We start from the raw sequence: 25847 nt of genomic DNA, 5'->3' as shown, positions 1-25847 counted from the left end.
CAGACTGTTAAGTAACGAGTACCATATTGAATTACAACCAAAAGCCTAAAGGTGTATAGACATAGACATTAAAAAGAATAACAAGAGGGGATCTTCTGGTCATGAGAGGGACATAGGTCAGTAAATGTACAAAAACATCCTCTAATAGATACCTGGAAACAAATCCAAATCAAATCCCCCCTCAATTGTTATGGTTTCTAGTGGATTCTACAGTTTCCTCTCACCACCCAAAAAAATGCAAATAGGTGGATTGGCTAAGATTAATTGCCTCTACTGTAGGTGTGTGTGTGTGTGTGTGTGTGTGTGTGTGTGTGTGTGTGTGCATGGTGCTCTATGATCTGGGGGTGCATCTGGGGTGTGTTCCCACCTCATGCCCAGTATTTCCAGCATTGGGTCCTGATCTACCACGACGCTGACCAAGATAAAGCAGTTAATTGGTAAGCACTTGTTTCTCTAGACCAGTGGTCACCAACCCTGTTCCTGGAGCTCTACTGTCCTGAAGACTTTAGCTCCAACCCTAATCGTGCCCACCTGACCATCTAATCATTGCCTTAAGAAGTTCTTGATCATCTAAAACAGTGTTAGATTTTGGTTGAAGATGAAACCTGCAGGAAGGTAGATCTCAAGGAAGAGGCTTGGTGACCACTGTGCTAGAATATACCATTTATACACATATATGCACAAACAAACTTTGCGCTCAGGTCTACAACAGTGGATAGTTCATAACACCAGCGGAATAGACTTCATGTTGAGACTGTGGTGAATTTCCTGATTTCTCACTCTTTGTTTTATCGTATAACACACAGTTATAGATGGGAATTATTTATAATTACACTATCCGTGACCTAGATGAGGATGGGTTCCCTTTTGAGTCTGGTTTCTCTCAAGGTTTCTTCCTCATATCATCTCAGAGAGTTTTTCCTTGCCACCGTCGCCTCTGGCTTGCTCATTAGGGACAAATTTATCCATTTAAAATTTAGATCTGCAATTGATATATATTTCTGTAAAGCTGGTTTGTGACAATGTACATTGTGAAAAACGTGCTATACAAGTAAAACTGAATTTAATCCCTTTTTCAGGAGACTGTATTTTAAAGTTCATTTTGTAAAATCCAAAAGCTTTACAGATCTTTATTGGAAAGGGTTTAAACAATGTTTTCATGCTTGTTCAATGAACCCTTAACAATTATTGCACATGCACCCGTGGAACAGTCCTTAAGACACTAACAGTTTACAGGCAGTAGGCAATTAAGGTCACAGTTACAATAACTTAGGACACTAGAGAGACCTTTCTACTGACTCTGAAAAACACCAGAAGAAAGATGCCTAGGGTTCCTGATCACCTGCGTGAACATTCCATAGACCAGTTTATGTCTCAGTTGTTGAATGTTTTTACAAATGCAATCAGGTGATTACTAACAAAGTGTTCTTGGTAAAATAAAATGAGTACCCTTTTCTTGTTTGTTTGTTTGTTTTAGATAGAATGTTGATGCATGGTCATTATGTTTTGGTAGTTATAGGGAATTTTTGAAGGGAGATTTATACAGCGAGATTTATGAAGGGTTTTTTTTCTTTAATGGTGTCTACTGACCATATATCTAGTCCTAAAGACTCTGGCCCTCTCAAGGCTAAGAGATATTCAGAACGAATATCATGACAGATGAGCAGTCTCCTCTGGCATCGTTGTAGGTGAATGAGTCAACAAGAACCGCAGGGGAACTATGTTGGTTTAGCTTAGCTGTATTTGGAAAGGTCATACACACACACTCAGATTAATGTCAGACTCATCTTGGCACCTTCAGCGCTACATGAGGATGAATCACAGTGAAGGCCATGTTTTGAATGTTCAGTTTCTAAATGGTTTTTACTATGCGGTCTGTTGGTTGCTCTTTCCTTTGGCTGGAGAGCCACAGTACTGAGCTGTTTGATGTTTATCCTACTCTAACACTGAAATCAATAAATGAAGAATAGACCATTGATGATGTAATGACAACAAATGAAGTGTAAACTCAGTGCTTGCAATGTCACCTTCCTTATGGCACCCATGATCGTTTAGCGCTGCTTTCTGATGTGACAAAGTATTAAAACATGGCCTCATGGTTTCACTGGATGTTTCTTTCTTTAAAGGGCATTGAGGGAAAATGCTGTCAATGTGCCGTTTAGGCTTTTATTCAGATTTCATGCCTAATATACACACTTTCATTGCTGAACTTCTATTATTTTTTATCTCTCACATAAAGCGCTCTCACACAATGCTCTCACAATGATCTGACATATTTATTTAAAATGCTCTCACGTGCAAAATGCTCTGTTATACATTACCTTTCTCTCTTAATAATGTAGTTTTTCCATCTCAAATACACATAATGAACACGTTCTGGTTTAATAATGGTTGAATCTATGAAACACGCAAAAACCTGTAAGTAGATTTACAGTATTAACTGTGTTTACATGATTCATTTTATTTTATTAAAATATTATTTGATAACATTATAATCTTTTATTTTAGCAAAAGAGCATGTCTTGTCTGTCTTTTTTTTTTTTTTTTTGAGGATTTGCCTTAATTATTATGCAGTGTGGATTTTTCTGCCTAAAGGTGCAAAATACAGTGGGTGTCTATACAAATAGATTATATTTGCACCTGCAGTGCAATGTCTGAAGCCTGAGGGTCAGTTCAGGAATGACTACTGTGTGTGCAAATTAACCGAACCAAAGGACATAGAATTGCAGCCACTTCTTTCAATTTTTTTCAGTAAACACACACACAAACATGGAAACACGCATCTAGTGGTGGGCTATATGACAAATCAGATTACAAATATGTATCACGATATATATAGTGCCCTCCACTAATATTGGCACCCTTGGTAAATATGAGCAAAGAAGGCTGTGAAAAATTGTCTTTATTGTTTAACCTTTTGATCTTTTGTTCAAATTCACAAAAATACTCTGCTCTCATGGATATCAAACAATTGCAAACAAATCACAGTTTATAAAAAGATCTATCTTTTATCTAAGACCATTCCTCCATTCAGAATCTCTCCATATCTTTCAAATTTTGAGGTCCATGCTGGTGGACTCTCCTCTTCAATTCACCCCACAGGTTTTCTTTTCAGGGGACTGGGCTGCAGAAACCGATCCCATTTGAAGTTCCAGTAGTGTCTGGCAAACGGAAGACACTTGAGTTTGTTTTTGGATGAGAGTAGAGGCTTTTTTCTTGAAACCCTTCCAAACAACTTGTGGTGATGTAGGTAACTTCGAATTGTAGTTTTGGAGACTTTCTGACCCCAAGACACAACTAACTTCTGCAATTCTCCAGCTGTGATCCTTGGAGATTTTTTGGCCACTCAAACCATCCTCTTAACAGTGCGTTGAGACAATATAGACACACGTCCAATTCCAGGTTGATTCATAACATTTCCAGTTGACTGAAACTTCTTAACTATTGCCCTGATGGTGAAAATGGGCATTTTCGATGCTTATGCTATTTTCTTATAGCCACTTTCCAGTCTGTGAAGCTCAGTAACCTTTTGCCGCACATCACAGCTATATTCCTTGGTCTTACAAATTGTTATAAATGACTAAGGGAATTTGGTTTATGTGTTACCTCATATTTATACCCCTGTGAAACAGGAAGTCATGGTTGAACAATTTCCTGTTCCTAGTCACCCAGGTGTACTAAAAAATGTCAAATATTAATGGGGATATACTTCAAATATATTTTTCTCATATAATGCATAGAGATGCCAATAATTGTGGCACACCCATATTTAACAAAGATATTTTTTTGATAAACCTGTGTTGTGTTTGCAATTGTTTGATATCCATGAGAGCAGTGTATTTTTGATATTTTTTTTAAACAAAAGATCAAAAGGTTACACGATAAAGACAATTTTTCACAGCCTTCTTTGCTCATATTTACCAAGGGTGCCAATATCAGTGGAGGGCACTGTATTTTGAAATATTCATGTGATCTGTTGGAGGTTGGTAAAAATGGTGCAAACAGTTTCTTGTTTAACTTGTGTATCAGTGCACATACAACATAAATACAAGAGTGCACATTATCTCTTTTTCATTAGCAAATAGCTTTTTAAAAGCAGGAAAGTGCTGCCTGTTTAAGACTGAATTATTTTTATTGAACGCCCATTATTGCATTTTATTCACATTGTTGATAATGTGGTTTCATGATAGGAATTTTAAATATGCAAGAAGTTTGATATTCCGAACAAACAGCTGACACTGGGGGATCAATTCAGATTGTTCTCCTTAAGAACAACTAAGGACCTAAGGACCCTGCTGTTCCAGCCTGAATCAGAGTCGACACTGTTTCCATGGTTATTGATAAGAGCAGGGTGAATGTGAATGTGGAGTCGAGTGCTCCAGTATGTTCACACTAAGACACAGTTACCAAGCAGGAGTTACCATGGAGACATAGAGGATTTCATAAATATGGTGTTATTTATAGGATACGCCTCATGTGTTTGGAAGGGTCAGGGCTGTTTGAACATTTGCAGGTCCATTAGTAGTGTCTGAAATGCTTGAAATGGTTTCTATGCAATTTTCAGATCTACATCAATGAAGATGCAGAAGCATGTTTGCAGGAGAGAGATGAAACTGCTGTAGTAAGCTGGATCTGCACAGCATACAGATTTTGTGTGTGTTTATCTGTGTGTTTTCCAGCATGGACTTTTGTTGTTGTTATTGTTGTTGTTGTTCTCCCTAATTATGTCTGATTGATGCATATCATCTTTTAATAAACTGCTTTGATTGCATTTGGTGGTTAAACTTGGCCAAGATTGATTTCAAAAATCATGTAATTATTACAGAACTACCATTTAAATTCTTAGGTTACGATCATTTCTGTCATATGTTTTCATCCTTACCCTAGGACACGAGTGAAATGCAGAATACAGCCTGCAATTTTCATATAATATTACTAAATAATTTTTTTTAATGATCTTTTTATTTTGTTGTTGTTCTTGGCCAGGTAGCAACTACGATTTCTGTCTTCATTAAAAGAGAAGCACTCCTACTGCATCTTAGCTAACTGTGGTTCAGGTGGTAGAGCGGGTTGTCCACTAATCGTAGGGTTGGCGGTTCGATTCCCAGCCCACATGACGTGTCTTTGGGCAAGACACTGAACCCCAAGTTGCTCCCGATAGCAGGCTAGCACCTTGCATGGCAGCTCTGCTACCATTGGTGTGCAAGTGTGAGTGTGTGTGTGAATGGGTGAATGAGACACAGTGTAAAGCACTTTGTAGAACCGCTAAGGTTAAAAAAAAAAAAAGCGTTATATAAGTGCAGACTATTTACCAATTGTATTTTGTAAGTAATATAGCTATCTGGTTTAGTCCAAGTTTTCCATCTAACATAGACTAGTCAGTGTTTAGGATGAGAGGAGGAAAAAAGTCCCAAAACGTATAAAGTTCCAAATGCTCAGTTTTTTAATCCACAAAAGTGGACAAGGCCAGAGTCTGCTCCTTTCTCATGTTGTTGGCAGTTCATCCATAGGGCTGGTGGGGCAGATCCCAACCATATATAGTATATCGGCCATTCAACAAATGTTAATATTCATAAAGTCCACATTCTCAACTCCATGCATTTTAAATTAGGTGAAATACTAATTATCTCTTTTTCATGACCAGTGATTTTAAAATATGTTGATATTTGACAGATATAAGCTGATGTTCCGTTATTTGCTCAACTTTCTAATTGATGAATTTGCTCAATTTAGTCCAATTTAGTGCCATAGATTTATTATTGCTAAAATAATAATTGCTAAAATTGACAAAATGAGAGCTGCAAGTGCTGACATAGACCCACTGGGGGAAGATTTACAGTGGATATAAAAAGTCTACACACCCCTGTTAAAATGGTAGGTTTTTATGATGTAAAAAATGAAACTAATTAAATCATGTCAGAACCTTTTTCATCTTTATTGTGAAATTGCAACATATAAAAATCAAGTGACAAACACCCAGCTTTATGTTTTTTTTTGGGGGGGGGGGGGAAACAAAAAAACCTCCAATTCCCAGCTTTCATAAGTGTGCACACCCTTTCATAATTGGGAATGTGGCAGTGTTCAGAATCAACCAATCACATTCAAACTCATGTTAAATACTAATTAGTATACACCTGCCATCGGTTAACATGACTGATTACCCCCATATAAAGTACAGCTGTTCCTATAGGATTTTCCTGACCTCTTCTTGGTAACATCCAACTCGCAGGTACAGGATCTCATCGTTGAAAAATATCCATCGTGAGAGGGTTACAAAAAATGTCCAAGGCATTGGATATACCATGGAACACTGTAAAGACAATAATTAACAAGTGAAGAAAATACACAACAGTGACATTATTAAGAATAGGACGTCCCTCTAAAATTGCTGTGAAGATCAGGAGAAAACTGGTCAGGGAGGCTGCCAAGAGGCCTACAGCAACATTAAAAGAATTATAGCAATTTCTGGTGAGAACTGGTTGCTCCCTACATGTGACAATAATCTCCACAATTATTCATATGTCTAAGCTATTTGGTAGGGTGGTGAGCCTTTTTTTTAACAAAAACACTCACCCCATCTCCAAAAACCATGTGGAATAATGTGTTATGGCCTGATGAATCCAAAGGAACAAAAAACAACAACAACAACAACAACAACAACAACAACCAAAAAAAACCAGCGCATCACCAAAAGGAAGCATGGAGGTAGCAGTATCATGTTTTGGGGCTGTTTTTCTTCAGCTGGAACTGGGGCTTTAATCAATGTGTAGAGAATAATGAATAGCTTCAAAAAACAGTCAATTTGGTCACAAAACCTTAAGGCTTCTCCTAAAATACTTAAGACAAAGAGGAATTTCACCTTTCAGCATGACAGTGACCCAAAGCAAACCTCCAGATCAACAATGATCAACAATAAATCCTCTCAGATACAATGTCAATAATTAGTTTCTTTTATAAATCTGCATAGTTCTGGTAAGAGGGGAAGTGATAATGCAACAAGTTCTGTTTCTGACAACAGTCTGAAGAATATTTAACTGCTCGTTTTTCTCTTTTTATTTGATATTATATCCTGAGCACAATAGGCTAGATCCTGAGCACAAAAAAACATTGTTTATCCATCCATTCATCCATCCATGTTCTGTAACGCTTATTCTACACAGGGTTGTGGAGGGGCCTGGAGCCTATCCCAGGGAACTCGGGCATGAGGTAGGGGACACCCTGGACAGGGGGTGAGTCCATAACAGAGCACAATTGCAAACCCATTCAAACACTATAGACAATTTGGAAATGCCAAAAAGCCACATGTCTTTGGAGGGGAGGAAACCGGAGTACCCAGAGGAAGCTCCCCGCCTCTGCCTCTCCTTCAAACCCCAAACTAGGGGAGGCAAATGTGCTATATGTCGGATAAAAATAAATATTTATCACATGCTAGGTCAGGTACTTTGAGCAGTGCGTCCTTGCTTAAATAAAACCTACACCACCGGCTTTGTGCATGTGCGATGTTTACTGTGTTTTTGTGTGATGGGCTCCCTGACCAAGATAAAGTGGTTCCTGAAGATAGATGGATGAGGCATCAATGATGAGGCATGCAAATAAGAAGCTAAAATATAAGCAATCAATGTCACACAAAAAAAACCCATAAGCAACCTGAAGGAGAAACTCATTTCTATTAATCTTAATCCTTACTGCACGTTTTAAGGAAAGGTAAAATGATTATGTAGGAGATCTGCAGGAGAGTAGAGTTCCAGAGAAAGGATTACGCAACCTGACACTTGTGTTTTTATTCTGTTTCAGTCTGCAGCCCTGTTCCTCCCTCTCACTGCCCCTGGCTCTACTGCATATACAAATGTTCACTGCATTCTAACCGATTTATTATTTAAAACTGTGTGACATCCTGATTTATATTGTATTATATCGAGTTGCTGATTCAGGGAGGTGGTGTTACATGAGATATGTATGCATCAGCAAAGAACTTTACAAGGTAGGACTGTTTCTATGGATGCAAAGTAACCAGCATCTGCTGTGCATTCACAATGACACTATTTTTGTCTCATACCTTTGAATAACACACACAATAATATCAAATCTGATTACATGGTTCTTGTTTAAAGTCTATTAACACCATCTCTTTTTCTCTCCTCCACCACCCCCACCCCCAAAAGACGCACACACACACACCCCTGCGCACGGGCATGCGCACACGCGCACACATACACATACACACACACACACGGATCACCTTGCCAAGTCTTATTTAACCTGAGTTCACCTGCCAAGCTCTTGCAGTTAGTCTGACAGGTTCATTTGGCTTGTCTGCTCAGTATGGCATCTCTCGGCTTCAAGGCAAAGCTTTTTTGTGTGGTCAGTGATTTATTACCTTGTTCTACAGTGGCAAGTCCAAACTAGATCACAATCAAGTCTCCCTTGTTCTCCACTAATGTTTAATTAAATGAATGAATGATCAATTCAACAGCCAGAAAATGACCATTTAAACCCCTAACTATTCCATCTATTCCACAGACACTGAATCCTACCTTCCATTAAACAAAGTCTGCTTAATTACCCTTTAACTGTTTTGTCCAAAAGAGAGAGACAAAGAGCCAAACCCGGAGATGAAGTCCATATATCCATTTTATTCAGAGCTTTTTAAACATTTTATATGTTTTCTATGTTCTTTTGTGAATAACATATGGGTTTATGAGATTTGCAAATCATTGCATTTTGTTTTTATTTACGTTTTACACAGCATCCCAACTTTTTTTGGAATTGGGGTTGTAGTTGGGCACACTTTGAGGCTGTTCATGTAATGCTTGTGATGCTTTTCATTTGCTATAAAGATATACCGTATTGTCTAGTTCCACAGATTATAGAGTAGGGTGGCATCATAGTGCAGCGTGTAGCATTGCTACCTCACAGAGCCAAGATCCCTGGTGCGATGCAAGGCGCTAGCTTGCCATCAGGAGCAACTTGGGGTTCAGTGTCTTGCCCAAGGACACTTCAGCATGTGGGCCAGGAATCAAACCGCCAACCCTACAATTAGTGGACAACCCACTCTACCACCTGAGCCACAGCCGCCCCAGTAAGTTTTGCAAACTTTTTGACTATATAGAAGGGAAATATTTATAATCACACTATCCTTGTTACCCAGATGAGAATGGGTTCCCTTTTGAGTTTGGTTCCTCTCAAGGTTTCTTCCTCATCTCGTCTCAGGAAGTTTTTCCTTGTCGCCATCACCTCTGACCTGATCATATAATTTATAAATTGAAAATTTATATCCTGAATTTATATATTTCTGTAATACTGCTTTGTGACAATTTCCATTGTTAAAAAGCACTATACATATACAATTTAATTGATTTGAATAATTGCTGCAGCCTGCATCACCATAAAAAAGTCAAATCATATTAACCTAGTCTTATTTTATTTTATTTACGCTGGCTGACATATTGACTGTACATATTACATATTGACTGTAAAGTGCTGTTTATGACGTATAAAGCTCTAAGTAGTTTAACTCCGGCATATCTCACTGCTCTGCTGAAACGTTATATCCCATCCAGAGTACGTCACTCAGCTGAGGCAGACATACTGTTAGTACTGAGACTCACTCACAGCTCAGTGGGTGGAAGGTGTTTCTTCTTACGTTGCCCATAAACTCTGCAGTAGTGTTCCATTGCGAATGCTCTATAGCTCTATGGGTGTTTTTAAATCAAGTCAAGGGTCTACTTGACCTATTTATAGTTCTTGGTTCTTTTATGTTATTAAATATACTCATGATTTGTCATTATCATAGATTTAGAGGTAGAAGATGATTAAAGTGCTTTAGTATAGGTATTTTTGTTTAAGCATTTTTGACAGCTCATATTTATAGAGACTAAAATCCTAGGTTTTACATGATTATACTTAACAAGTGCATTTCATCTAGTAATTATTTCATAAATCTCATCTTAGTTCATAATTCTCATGGTATTGTTTTCAACAGACATCAGTGCTTTTAAAATGGCAGCAGCACAGGTGCTGCAAAGTGACACTGCAATTCCTTAGTGGAAAAGAAATACTACAAAGACACCTCTCTGACTTGCAGTGTAGCCAGATGGCAAACAATAAGCATGCATTTGAACAGATTTAGCGTTCTAGGCATCTATTATACCTCAAGCCAAACTCCCCTTGTATTTACAATCTGTTCTCTCAGCATGTCTAACGTGTATGTGTATGTGTGTGCGTGTGTGTGTGTGTGTGTGTGTGTGTGCGCATGCGTGCGTGTAAGGTAGAGAACGGATGGGACTTGTTGTCTAAGCCCCTTTGTTTTTTGCTTTGTAGCACTTAAGAAAGAGTAGCACAGGAGACATATACCAAAGTGAATGAATGCATGATGTGCGACAAATGTAGACCGAAAGAGCCATGTTAAACTCATGCATACATCAAGTTTCAATCTAATGACGTATTTGTCATAAGACCAGAATTGTATTTTGCATTAGATACGATTAGGTGCACAGCTCGAGCTATGACTCAGTAGTTTTGTGGAGCTGCCTGAGGCTGCAATGGATTATGTACTGACTGGGAGAAAAGAGTCTAGTGTCCACAATGTGAGATAATACTTGCAAACATTATCATTAGCACAGATATGCTTCATAATAGTGCATGATGAAAGCTGCTTACAGTGTTTCCCATTGAACAGCTATGACATTTGGCTAAAGTGATTTAATATAGTGATATTCCATATTAGAGACACAATATGGGAAGTAAGAGCTATTGTAATAAAAAACTCTAATTTAAAAAATAATGAAGAACAATTGAATACATGAATGTTTTAAAACAGTCATTATTTTAAGTAGAAGTCTTCGTATCTGTTAGATACAGTATGCAGTAGTTATACTGTGTCTAATAACCTGATAAATATTTAGTGCCAAACTGAATATTTCTTGCTCTGATGGTAAAATAGAAACAGTAACAATAACATTTTCTAGAGAGCAAATCAGTGTCAAAATGGCGGTACGTACACACACACACACACACACACACACACACACACACACACTGGCAAATAGTGCACTTAATACATTGAAAAAGGATTCTTCCTTGGGTTCTCTCATGAAGCAGCAGTAAATAACTCCACAGAACATTGCTGCATTCACTTAATTTACATAGGTGTCTATGATTAAGATTTCATCATCAAAAACATATCTTCTTTGAATGAATATTCATTACAGATATGATTGATGGAAAATGTAAATACTGAAATATTCATGCAAAAATATGAGCAAGAGGCATAAGGAGAGAGAGAGAGAGAGAGAGAGAGAGAGAGAGAGAGAGAGAGAGAGAGAGAGAGATGGAATTGGCATGTTTTTCTCCAGATGCTCTCTTCCTGTTTTCTGAAATGATTATCCTCTGTACACACCCACACACACTGTCACTTTCACTCTGTGCACACACTCACACAAAATAGCTTTACAACAACATGTAGGCTTGCAAAGCAGCTTGATACATTTCAAGCTGTAAGAGCAATACCTTTAAAAAGATGATAATGGCATGGAAACAAGCTGCATTCACTTCCCTTGAACTCTATATTTTAACAACTTTTTAACTCTTCAGAATGCAATACTACAGACCACACTAACATGGATGTAGATTATGGTTCAGTGAGGTAATTCAAAATTATCACCAAAGAAATCTACTCTATTATATTATTAGATTAAAAATTCCACCAAGTGCCATTTTACAGTGCGTCAAGTCTACGTGAATCATACTGCTAACGTGTAGCCTGATCTAGTATGCTGGTTTCTCTACCCGGTGATCACACACATGAACATCCTCTGCCTACATATATAAACAGGTCCCAGATCAGCCAGGACTGCCTTTTCTCCAAACTTCCTGGCTCATTTCCAGTACTGCCTTCTCCTTTCTCTCTGCCCTGATACACCCTGTTTACATCGTTCCGGTTTTGTCTCATTTAAGGTCTCAGAAAGGATGTCAAACACGACACTGTACACAATAAGAAATCTACTCTTACCCAGTTAAACTGAACCCAAGTCCAATGTTTTCTTTCAAACTAAGTCCATTAGTAGGTGATCAGTTTGCGTAATGCAGAAGCTTAAACCATTACATTCCAGAAGTATGCCCGGTATGTGGCATGTTAATTGCAGGGTCAGTCTCACGGGTTCGCAAAGGCACAGTCAAACACACCGATTTAAGCTCAGACAGATACACTGGGTAAGCTCCTCCTATATGAGGGGGAGGCCATATGCTATCTGAACAAATGCCCAAAAAGAAATCTGAGCTCAGAAAGCTGAGACAGGAGCTTGCCAAGCATGCCAGTAAGTACCCATTAGTCCTTTCTCCCGAACAGTGATGTAATGAGTATTATCATCAATCATACACATCATACTGCGTGAACAATATGCCACAAGATACTCTCTCAGACACAAATCTTTGTGATCTCCACATAAAATGGATACAATTAAAGAGGTGATATGTGAGCAATTCTCAGAATGCTGTAAACGAACCTTTCTGTCTTTCTGAACTGATTTGCCAAAATGAAGCTAAGGCTTATGTGTGTCTCTGAGTCACCAATTGCTTTGAGTTGCTGGTGTCCAAATGCCTTCAGTTGCTCATCAAGAGAAATATCTTGGCTGAACTGGTCATCAGTCTAGACTAATCTGTCCATAAAAGGCAGAAAGCAGCCTGGTCTTTATTGTTTTGTCCTTGAACAAGTTATTGCACGTATGTAGCAAACATGTCACAACTGATCCCTAATGTCAATGTAGTGAACATGGAAATGATCAGGCCCCTACTATTGACTTTAAGTAAATGAATCCAATTAAAAAAGAAAAGAAAGAAAAATGGATATACAATGGAGTCACAAAGGCCTCCTTAGTCAACAGAGTTATTAAGCTTACTGACAATAAGCATTGCGTTTTAAATACAAAAACTCTGACTGAAATTAGGGAACAGATATCCCATCACAAATGACAATGAAGAGGAAGTGTTTTTTGTCATCCCCTAAATACAAAGAGGAAAAGTGACCACAAGGAATAATAAATCAAAAGAAGTAAACAAATATCTTTGGTTACTATTTGGATGGAAAACCAACAGTTTTCTTTATTGCCAGGTTACACTCTGTGATTGAGAACCTTCAGCAACTATGACCTGTATCTCTCCTCCATCAAATCTCAGTCTAATCATATTCATAAGTCATGCCATTCATCAGCTCTACACTGAAAGCCAAGTGAGATTTGTTATCATCTCTAACACATTATGATTAGAACAGCAGGAAGAGGAAAAAAGGCTCAGTATTTTACCTCCATACATATGTTGCTTGGTATTGTGTCTGCAGGAGTCCAAAACAAAATTACTTACTATCACTTTCGCTTTATTATTCGCCTAGTCAACTCAGCAAGACACTCGTGTTAGCGGGTCGAACCAGAAAAACACACAAGGAATAAGTGATTGTGGACTGTAATGGGCTGCTGCAGTGCAGACATATGGAGAGTTTCTGGAGAACGTGTGTCAGGTGACATGCTTTGCCCCTAAAATTGAGTAATTTCAAGCTGCTTATGGATGGATCAGGTGTCCGAGTAAGCATTTTATTAGGTTAGAAGAAATTCTCACTATTTGAAATGTGAAAGTGGGAAAAATGACTTCCTGATACAGACAACGTTAACTGACTGTATGGACCAGACATGTTCACAAGTCCCTGAGGCCAAGTCTTTGAGGTGGAGTCCAAGTCAAGTGTCAAGTCTTTCTATTTTTAGCAATAGTTCTTTCAGCTAGTTATTGTCATTAACAGTGTATGAGGCTAAATCATAATTTTCATAAATCATAAATAATTTTGAAATATTAAAACTCATTAGTTCTAGAGAATGTTTTGTTCATTTATTCAAAACTGTCTAATAAAGCACACAAGGTTTTCCTTAAATCATCACTTTAATTTTTATACACAAAAACTATTACTTTGAAACTATTAATATTGGTCACTCGGAACTCAATTTTTAAGTCATTTGTATTGGAAATTCAGTTTGAAGCAATCTTACAGCATGACTAGCTTGATTACTCTCCCTTCAAAGTGCCCTTCAGAGGGTGATTTATACCATTTGGAACGCAGATTCTGTCACCACGAGAGAAAAACATGCTGTATATTTTGAGCTATTTGAGTTGCCATAGTTTGCTGTAGTAATGATGGGTAATGATTGGTAAGGTAGTCTTCCAGTGAGCGCTAGCGGTAGCAAAACCCTCGTGTATAGATGCGTAAGGACATGGAAACATTTGTACTTCTTGAAAATGGACAGCAAGCAAGCCCCTGACAGCTGTGTGTGCAGCAGCTTCCCTTTAGATTAATTTATTACTTTTCAAATTAAATGACACAGAGATTATCACAAGGTAAGTCTCGGCTCTGTTGCTATTGTTTGTTGTTTATTTATATAACAGCACTTTTCCAATGGATGATGAACAAGTGCCTTCAGATGTGTCATGTGTGTATGTAATAATGCTGGCTTGGTGTGTTTAGAGATGAATTGTTGTAGTATTTGCTGCTGCAGCACATACTGATAGGGAATGAATGAATGATGAATGAACAGAAAAACGTAGTGTTTGATGCTGTCATGTGGGGCAGTAAAGAGAGAACTTAATCGGGAATGCCAAACCAAAATGATGTGTGCTTTTCACGAGTCTCTGTCTTCAAGTCCAAGTCAAGTCTCAGGTCAGTTGTTCACGAGTCCAAGTCAAGTCGCAAGTCTTTTTTGGGCGGGCGCGGGGGGGATTTAAGTGTGACTTAAAAAAAATACCCTCAAGTCGCAGACTCGAGTTTCCATCTCTGGTATGGACAGATTAATTGTAGTCCCTAATTAAAAGGTTTATTCATGGCTTTGTCTGAAGCTAGAAGGTTGGGAGGAGAGGTTGAGAGTTGGTTTGTGACTGTGTCATGGCGTTAGGGTTAGTCATGGCATACGATAAGACGGTTGCCTCACCGGTGACTCTTTCAAAATGCAGATTACAATACATTTTAGTATATTACTGTCTAACCGTTCTTTTTTTCGCTATATAACATTGGATCTAATCTCTTTTCGGTCCAGTTATAACTACAAAAAAAATTCACAACCCCTCCCTCTGGGCTCCCCGTAAATCGCACTATAGCAACCTCAGATTCTCCACCTAGGGGACATGGATGAACTGAAAACACCTTTGGCTGTGTAATCCAGACTTGTAAATATGTTCCTTTGCTACCTCTTCTGTCACTCCTAGTGACAAAAAAAAAAAAAAAAAAAAAAAAAAAAAAAAAAAACAGTGCTACACACTGGCGTACTAGTTACCTTATTTTTTTGGTTCAGCATGCCACCTTTCCTCACAGCCTCTTTCTTTCAGGAAACGTGATAAATACTCAATGTAAAAGACTTCCTGCAAAACCTTCTCAAAAAAATCTTTCCAAGAATAAGCAATTAGTGCATTTGATCTTTTGGTTTCCTTTTGGTTTTTGTTATACATGTATACATGCAGGTACAAAGAGACCTTTGAATAGATACATTTTTCTCTTTAATTTTTAGCTAATATTTTTGAGTATTTTTTTTTTAACTCTATGAATATAAATGTTATTTCCTGACAGGATTCTTTTTTTGAAATACTCACCAAAATCCGGAGCATACTCTATATCAGTGGTATATGTGTATATATATATATATATATATATATATATATATATATATATATATATATATAATATTACTTATTTTATTTACTGGCACATCACCTTATAGTTGGTTTGGCCAATACAGCAAACATTATGCTAATGAGGCCTTAATACTCCCCAATGATGCGTGTGTCTCTGGAGATGGAATAACAAAATTAATTATCCTGGTCAGTAGCGGCTCCTGACCATAAATTTAGGTGGGGAAGATTGTGGTTTCATACACCAACACTGTAGCTCTCATCTAACTGTGCTGCTATATTAGCTTGTCCAAGTATGTCTAGTTTCATTGCACAGTTAAGATGAGCTTTGCTAGATTTGTGTTTTTTAGCCTGTTCAACGAAGTGCTTTAAATCACACACACACACACACACACACACACACCTAGCTACTCCACTCTACTTGGACGCTACCCTGTCCCCCTGTTAAAGAACAGAAAAGCAAGCATGGGAAACAGAAAACTTTATTCCAATTAGCACAACCAGACAGCCAAGACTTTTTGTCGTACCATACCCTGGAAAATGTCCTATTGAACAACCTACCATTGTCCTTTGTACAATTTTTATACCTGGTCTGTCGGGGCCAAGTTGTTTGATAGCCATTTTCTCGCTAACTGACAATCTCTCGGACGAGTTCTGTAACAGAAGCTTGACGCTATTACACGCAGGATGATCTGTGCCACTCGCCATCTTCACAGTCTGATGCATTTGCTTAACTGACACAGACTTTGCTGAAGCGGAATGATATGGCATTGTCCGGAACTACATTCATGTAATGTAAAAAGAAGCGTGGCAGTCTTATATCTGCCCATATGACACTCAATTAGAGCATGCTGCATTTCTATTTTTCACCACAGATTTACATTGGAAAAATGTGGGGCGCTGTTGAGCTCAGAGGGCTCAGAGACCCCCTGCCCAGTTTAACGCAATCATTAATATAGCCAACCTGTCAACCGAAGCCATGCACTAAATTTCAACATATCCACATCACGGCTTAAAATAGCCTAGAAACTCCAAAAATATTTTTGAAATAATGATGAACACATTTACAAGTTAACAGTTTAGGATTGAATAAGTTTTATTTATATAGTTTATATAGTATATTTAGTATAAGAAAAATTTATATAGTTTTCTATGTTTTCAAGTGGCTGAATATTTTGGTGGGGCTGCCCCACCTGCCCATACAGATGAGCCACAGCTGATCCTGGTATTGCCAGCGGTTGAAGTGTATAGTACCTGTCAGAGACAGTCAATCCATTAGGCATCACAGGCAGCAGCCTATGGCGTCACCATATTTGGGGCGGCGCCCCACCGAATCCGATTTACAGTACCGAGCCTTTTGTTGCCTTTTACTACCTCAGAAAAGTTTTTCCGGTCAAATTGGTTTGCTGGCGCCCCCTAGTGATGATGTAAATAAGCAACAGCGTGTGCAAGGCTGTATTAAGTGCAACAGGACACTCATCACCGGTGGGTATTTTTTGTAGTGGTTCAAGCCTGAAGGGCTGGAACCCATTGTAATTGTAAGGATTATTATTATTATTATTATTATTATTATTATTATTCTGCCCTAAAACTGATCGTGCAGATGAAACCATAAGGCCTAGAGAGCTGGAACTTTGAAGGAAGTTCCAAAGTCACAAAGTTTTGGCCCGATCAGCCAGATGCTAGCGCTATAATGAGCATGTTTAGAAAAATAGCCATAACTTTTGACCCGTTTTTCATATACACAAGTGTCTTATATCTATGCAATCCTTGACCAGACGAGCAAAACGTACATCTCCGATTTCATTTCTGCCTATAAAAATTTTCTGCCATCTTGGATTTTTTGCAAAACCTACTTTTGCGAACTAGTCCTAGGTTTCGTCCGATTGGGACTAGTTTTCGCCATTGGTTGAGCAGTGTTCAACAGCTATTAGACAAGCTTAATGAAGGCCGATATTTCTTTAAATTATCTTGGTATTTCTTTGATTTAGCTGCTTATAGGATTGCACAATATTAAGTAATATCTTTTAACATCTTTAAGGGCCCTAAACGGCTTGAACATCGATAATTGCTGCTTGCAGCTATATATTTGATTTATTTTTAAAATAAAATTAAAAAGTACATCATACTTATCAGTCATCACCGTTTGTGTGTGAGTGTCAGTGATGATGATTTAGTTTTTTTACGGCATTATGGACGATAATAATCATGGCATAATTTTTATGCTAACGCTGCTGACGGATTACCGGCAGTAGAAATCAAGATTGTTAGATGAGATGCAAAATAAAGCGACAAAACCATCAGGAGCTCAATGATGGGAAAAAAAAGAGGCAAAGTGTCAAAAAAACAAAAACAAAAGTAAGCTTATTACAATTTCTATATCATTTGTATTTTGGTGGTATAAAATTATTTAGATAATGGAGTTACAATGAAGACCGGGATTGGTTGACTTCTGTCCGACTCTTAAAAATCCTAATGGCTAAGCACACCATGGACTGATTTTTGCATTCATAATAAGATGCTGTTTTAGATATGCAGTATCTGAATGTTTGACTTGTGTTACTAAAAAGTTCAATAATAACTGATCATTTTGTGGTTATGTCTATCCATGATGGCTATTTATTTAAAAATTTGCTTTATTTGATTTTTTTTATTATTGAAGTTAATAAAATATTATTGAGTACGAGAAATAAGTGTTGCATAATTTTATTTATATATTTATTTATTTTTGGCGCGGCGGGAGGGGGGATAGAGCGTTGAGGATGAATCTCGCCTAGGGCACCAAATGGGCTAGGACAGGCACTGGTACCTGTACTTCATTATCTGATCAAACAGCTCAGAATCGTTGATTGTTCATGATGATCTTCTCTTCTGTTACATTCTCAATTCACCAACTGTACTGGGGGAAATGGCAGCACGTTTCGAAGACAAGATTGTCCGATAATGTTATTATTATCAGCAGCATCACAAAAACCCGCAATAACAAACGAGTGCTGTTTTATTTATTTATTTATTCATTCATTCATTCATTCATTTATTTTCTAAGAGCTCTGCATATTCCCTGCAGCGAAAGGCGCGTTTTGATTTCAGTAGATGCAACATTTAAAAGGTTGTTATCTGTAAGAACAAGTCACAACATGATGTTAGGTATACGATGCCTTAAAAAAAAAGAGGCGTAAGCCGCGTAAATACAGATAACTCACCTGAATCAAAATGCGAGCTTAGAGCAAAACCGGGGCTGAAATACGACGCGGACATGATCAGGAGCGCAAGAGCAGCGGGCATCCTCTCGATCCCGAAGATGCTGCTGGCTTTTGCATTAAAACGGATGTGTCCCAGATAAATTAGAGTCGTCTTGCGGGTATTAGTGCTGTTTCCTTTAGAGCAAAAAGGCTCTCTGGACCTCTGCACATGTTAGAAGGCTACAAACGAACAGATGTGCTCCTCCAGCTCGGAGCGACTCATCAGTGCGTGGTGTGAATGCTCATCACGGCAGGCCGTTGATTTTTTCCTCCCGATGATCCACATGAGCCTGAATGTGAATATTTGCGCTGCATCAAACGATGAACCATTTCCTTCCAACAACACACGCAGGGGAACAATCCACCGAGGCTGTGCCAAATGTCAGTAAATGACAGCAGGCTTTATCCGAAAAAGCTGCAGAGCGCATGGAGCAAAACGCAACACAGACCACATCCAGGTCAGTGTGTGTATCTGTTTACACGATGTGGTTAAAATGATCTATTTACGCTTTTGTTCGTGGCTTTTGGCTGGCGCTGATGGAGCTAATTAAGCTGTAAAATGGAGCTGTCCAGTGCTGAAACGGAGCTCTATTCTGCTCTGCCGCTGCTTTGCGCTGGAATGAAGCGGATGGGGGAGGGGTCGATGCGCCACAAACCTTGCTGGAAGAAGCTTTCAACCTCATAAATGACGCTAACATTTCACACACGTACTGTAAGTCAGAGAGCATACATGCAGGGCAGGATGTTTTCTTTCACATCAGCTCAGTAGAGGCTCAACACAATGATGCACACGAATGCTAAACAGACAGGACCTACTGTATTAGAGGATGTGATTAAAGGTTCATATTAACATAATGAATCTGTGCGACCGCATTAAGGCTTTGGTATTGTTAACATAAGAGGTAGTGGTATAATACAGGAATTTTGCTTCCCTCCATTCTGGATTCACATAACCATATAGTCTCACATAACACAGAGCCCTAAACATATACAGCACCCCAAATGTCTGTGTAATCAGTCTGATGAATTCATTGAATTGAAGAAAAGAAAAAAAAAAGAATTTCTTAATAAGTTTGTGATTTTATATAGACTTAGTGGGAGGCACAGTGGCGCAGCAGGTAGCGCTGCTGCCTCACAGCTACAGGTCCAGTTTGATTTTGAGCTCAGCTTGCTGTCTACTGTCTCAGCTTACTGTCAACATGGGATTTTGCATCTCTTTCTCTAGATTCTCTGGTTTTCAGTCAGTCTCCTGTCCAAAAACATGCCAATAGGTAGATTGGCTGGTGTGAATGATTGTATGAATGGTGCCCTGCAATGGACTGGCATCTCAGCCGGGGTGAATACTCTGTCATCTTGCATCTAGTGTTCCCAGGATAAGTTTGCAATCCTCCACAGCGCTGACCAGGACAAAGTGGTGAGTGAAGATGGATGAATGGATGGATAGATGAATGAAAAGATGGATGGATGGATGGGTGGATGGAAGGAAGGAAGGAAGGAAGGAAGTTCATTCCTAAAAACTTTCTAATATGAACCATATCTCAAACACTCAGTAGTAGAGTTCTACATAGATCTTCTAAAGGTTCTCCTAGAGGTATGTGGTAGGTGGAGCAACATTAGTGGGATTTTAAACACCTCAGTGACACCTCTGTGTTAAGAAGCATTGACTTAGCTGATGCTGATAAAAGACTAGAGGGACTATTAACAGAAATGCATTTATTCATTCCTTCATTCCTTCATTCATTCGTTCACTTTTTGGACAATGGGCAAAAGCCAAAGGAAACCCAAAGGAAACCCAAAGGAAGCCTATGCAAACACTGGAAGAACATGCAAAACTCCACACAGACAGTAACCTTGGAGCTCAGGATTGAAAACAGTAGCTGTGAAGTCCTACCACACTGTACCACCATATTAACACAAATTATTACATTTACATTACATTTAGCACAGGGTTTTATCCAAAGCAACTTACAAATGAGACAATACAAGCAAAATGAGAAAATACAAGCAAAATTATGCTTGGAAAAAGATAAGCTATAGTCCGTAACTGTACATAACTTTACGCTTGTAAGTTTGCAAGACCTGACTGTTCTTAATATCCTGTTAGTATGCAGAGGAAAGGCTTTCAGGTCAGTGTTCACTCTTTTGAAATGCCTCATGGCTTTTATGCTAAAATGTGGCTGGCTGGAAAAAAAACTCCATCATTCTACTGCGATATTCAACACCTGCACAAGCCATTTTTTTATAGAATAACTTAATTGCATTTAACTAGTTGGCATCAATGAGCAACAACTTTGGCATAATGCTACATTTATTGTAACATTACCATTTTTTTTTACTAAGATTTTTAGAGATTTAGATTTTTCAGCTGTAGGTATACAAATATTCACACACACACATCCCAAACAGATGATCTATTATATCTACTGAGACCTATCAATCTCTGCAGATAATCAGCAGAGGTTTTATTAGCCCAGTACTTGCCCCCTGTGCGACAGTAATTTAAAGATGGAGCTCAAATGTCAAGTATTCTGTTTCTCTGATTCACCATGTCATGCATTTAGGGTTGCCGTGGAAACACCATAAAGGGTTTGAGCATGGATGGGGTATTCCTTGCTCCTGTGACTCTCTCTCTTTCTCCCTCTGCTCCATTTATCACTCTCTGTCCCTTGCGCGCGCTCTCTCTCTCTCTCTCTCTCTCTCTCTCTCTCTCTCTCTCTCTCTCTCTCTCTCTCTCTCTCTCTCTCTCTCTCTCTCTCTCTCTCTCTCTCTCTCTCTCTCTCTCTCTCTCTCTCTCCATTCTATTTGCATTTAAATGGCTGCAGGTGGCACATTGAGATGGACTGAAATGAGTAGTGACCTTCGTTTATCCTGAATGCCAAATGTCAGTTCAGTTTACAAAATAAAAGGAAAATAAAAAATAAAAGGACAGTGTCTGCTGCACAAAATTGTGGTCTACATTTTTTGCTGAGGACTTTGCTGAGGTCTGCACTGCTTACACCCTTGCTGAAAAAAATAATTGGGGTAGGAAAAAACATTTTAAAAAATGACTCTTGTCTATATTGTTTCTACAGGATGTGAAATGTATCTACACAAACACTGACAGAATAATAGGACTACACTGCTCCACCTGTTAGAAAATAGCACTGTCTTCCGGATGAGATATTAAACCAAGGTCCTGACTCTCTGTGGTCATTAAAAATCCAAAGAAACTTCTCATAAAAGAGGAGGGGTATAACCCCGGTGTCCTGGTGAAATTCCCCCATTGGCCTTTCTCTATCATGGCCCCCTAATAATCCCCTCTCTGAATTGTCTACGTCAATCTCCTCTCCTCTCCATCAATAGCTGGTATGTGGTGGGCGTTCTGGTGTTCTGCCATCATAGCATCCACGTGGAGATGATATAAGTGTGTGTGTGTGAGAGAGAGGGCGGGCGGGTGGGCAGTCAGGCAGGTGTGAAAACGTATTTGCGGTTGCTGTGCTGATTTCATCTGTTTTTGTGCATATCTCATACTAAATAGTTTTAGATCTTCAAACAAAATAAAGCATAAAAAAGACAACCTGAGTAAAAAAAAAAAACCTTACAGGTACAACTGCTCCCTTAAACTTAAAATCTGTTTGTGTTACCTTTAGCAGCAATAACTGCAACCAAGCACTTCCGATAACTGGAGAAAATTTTCACAGCACTGTGGTGGAATTTTGGCCCACTCTTCATTGCAGAACTGCTTTAGCTCAGCCACAGTAGAGGGTTTTCAAGCATGAACTGCCTGTTTAAGGTCCTGCCACAGCATCTCAGCTGGTTGATGTCAGGACTTTAGGCCACTCCAAAACTAAATAAAAAGTTTTTTATTAGTCATTCAGAGGTGGACTTATTTCTATGCTTTGGATCATTATCTTGCTGCTTGCTGCACTTGCGCTTGAGTTTCAATTTATGGACAGAAGGCCGGACATTCTCCTTTAGGATTTTCTGGTAGAGATCAGGATTCATGTTTCCCCTCAATTATTGCAAGTTGCCCAGGCCCTGAAGCAGCAAAGCATCCCCACACTATCACACTGCCACCACCATGCTTGACCATATGTATGATGTTCTTTTGGTGGAATTCTGTGTTTGGTTTATGTCGGATGTAATGGGGCCCCTGTCTTCCAAACAGTTCCACTTTCGACTCATCAGTCCATCGAACATTCTCTGAAAAGGTTTGAGGATCATCAAGGTGTGTTTTGGCTTAATGTTCTTCTGGGTTAGCAGTGGTTTTCGCCTCTCCACTCTTCCATGGAAGCCATTTTTGCCCAGTGTCTTTCTGATAGTGGAGTCATGAACAGTGACCTTTATTGATGCAAGTGAGGCCTGTAGGTCCTTTGGTGTTGTCCTTGGCTCTTTGTGACTTCCTGGATGAGTAGTTGCTTTGCTCTTGGAGGAATTTTGGAAGGTTGGCCACTTCTGGGAATTTTCACTACTGTGCAGAGTTTTTTCCATTTGGAGATAATGGCTCTCACTGTGGTACTTTGGAGTCCCAGAGCCTTTGAAATAGCTTTGTAACCCTTCCCAGACTGATGAATTTCAATCACCTTCTTCCTCATTATTTGTGGTTTTTTTGTTTTTAGTTTTTTTTTTTACTTTGGCATAGTGTGTAACTGGGTAAGACCTTTTAAACTTCATGCTGCTGAAAAAGTTCTATTTAAGTGTCTATTTGATTGAACAGGGTTTTCAGAAATCAGGCCTGGTTGTGTCTAGTCCACCTGAACCCTATTATGAATGCAGTTTCAGATGTTGGGGAAATTAGCAACTACTGGGGCAAATACATTTTCACACAGGCACAGTTGGTATTGGATAACATTTTTGCTTTAATAAATAACTATCATTTAAAAACTGTATTTTGTGCTTACTCAGGTTGCCTTTGTTGTATCTTAGATTTTGTTTGAATTTCTGAAACAATTTAGTATGAGATTTACACAAAAAGAGAAGAAATCAGGATGGGGGTGAATACTTTTCCACAGCACTGTAAATGGATGGGTGGATGGGATAGATAAATAAATAAATGTATAGATGGATAGATAGCTGGATGGACGGAGGGATGGATAGATAGATGGATGAATAAATAGATGGATTGATAGACAGATGGATTGTGGATAAATAGATATACAGATGGACAGGTGGGTGGATAGATGGATGGATGGTGAATGAATAACTAAATAAATTGATGGATAGATAGCTGGGCAGAGGGAGGGATAGATGGATGGATGGATGGATGAATAGATAAATGGATGGATGGTGGGTGAATAGATAAATGGATGTATGAATAAATGGATAGATAGACAGATGGGCAGGTGGGTGAATGGATGGATGGACAGAGGCATACAGACAGATTGACAGATAGACTGATAGACAGATGGGTGGGTAGATGGATGGATCATGGATGGGTGGCTAGATGGACAGATAGGTAGATAGAGACAAATAAAGGAACAAATTAATTAATCAATGTCTCTGTCCAAAATGTCTCTGTACTCTCTGGAATGAAATTTTGTAAAACTATATATAAAATACATTACAACCAATAAACAAAAAAAACAAAGAAATGTATATTTAAAACAATGATAAAATATATACTTTTTAACTGTAGATATATTGTATAGTACTGGACGAGTAAACTGAGCCCAACTGACCCCAAGTGTACATGTGATGCTATAAATATCAATAGTGCACTGCACAGCCAGGCCAGGTGAAGCATCCACCAGGGAGCAGTTAACAGGGAATTGTGCTGTCACCAAATAATTAGTCAGGATCAAACAATTAAGCACTTTAACTCTCTAGAGTAATCTCCAGGCAACCCTAACCCCAAGCCATGCTGTCTGCTATGGAGCTGTGTGCTGCAGCTTCCTAAAGTTATAAAGGTACTCAAGACAGTAAAGGTTCTGAAACCTTTCACCTTCATGCCTTTCATTATAAACAATATATTGATGTAAACTGTAACATTAAATAAAGAAGTCAATCTGGCGATAATACACTAGTGAAAACGTATGAGTGGAAGGAAGTGTGTGTAATGTTTGCATTACTGAGCATCAGTGACAATTTATTGCACATGTAATTTGTTGAGTGATCAAATATCTAGGATTGTTACATTTTAGAGAAATCATCTATGTCTGTCATGAGTCAAGAATATACATGGCATGTTCTCTGTGTGTGCACAAGTGGCAGTGTTCCTGTGCTTGTTCCTGAGACTCTATAGCACAGCGTTCAGAGCCTGGAGGTTGTGCAGATTGTGGGTGGTATGTTAGTATGTGCCATTAAAAGGAATGCAGTTGGAAAAATAATGTTAATGTATACACAGTTCTTGAAGAGCTAACCTGGTTTGTCTTTTCTTTTTTTATAACCACGACCCTTCCAAAAATTTGAGTTTTGTAACTCGGGTTCAATCACTGTAACTTTAAATAGGCTCTTCTGTCATATCTTTTTGTGTTTGTCTTCATTTTTTTTAAATTGTGAAGCACCAAAAGCAGAGCAGAGCTAATGCTGAGAGTGATCAGAGGCTTGCATTGAAGAGGCTTTGCAGAGACAGAGAGACAGACTGATTTGGGGCTTCATTATTAAATGATTCATCAAGTTTCACCTCTCTGGCATGGACAAAAAGAAAACACTCTCAAGGTACATACCTCCTTCCATTCTTTCACAAGTTATGAGAATGCCAGAGGCAAGGAACAGCTCACCTTGCAATGGAATGAAAATTGCTACTAGTGCTGCAGAAGTGCACTTTTCTCTATAGCTTATTTTGTGCAAGATATTGTTTTCATATATTTTACATATATATATATATATATATATATATATTTTTTTTTTTCATATATTAAACAGATGTTAAGCACAAGAATGTGCATTCCTTGCTGTGTTCCTTCTTCTAATACATCCCATCAGATATTAAACTTCAGGAAGCTGTTATTAAGCAATATTTGGAGCAAC

General features: G+C 38.6%; 1 protein-coding gene across 1 annotated transcript in view; it reads right to left on the bottom strand.

Annotated features, from left to right (window-relative positions):
- The window catches only part of aatkb (apoptosis-associated tyrosine kinase b), a 56593-nt gene extending 36702 nt beyond the window's left edge, over positions 1–19891 (bottom strand). The window contains exon 1 of the mRNA XM_053639668.1: positions 18861–19891. Within this exon, the coding sequence (XP_053495643.1) occupies positions 18861–18942 (82 nt within the window). The 5' untranslated portion in view covers positions 18943–19891. The remainder of the gene's footprint in view (positions 1–18860) is intronic.
- Between the last annotated feature and the right edge of the window lie 5956 nt (positions 19892–25847).

Source organism: Ictalurus furcatus, chromosome 13 (assembly GCF_023375685.1).
Source record: "Ictalurus furcatus strain D&B chromosome 13, Billie_1.0, whole genome shotgun sequence".
NCBI classification, from domain to species: domain Eukaryota; kingdom Metazoa; phylum Chordata; class Actinopteri; order Siluriformes; family Ictaluridae; genus Ictalurus; species Ictalurus furcatus.
This window is presented reverse-complemented; position numbering and strand designations above follow the sequence as displayed.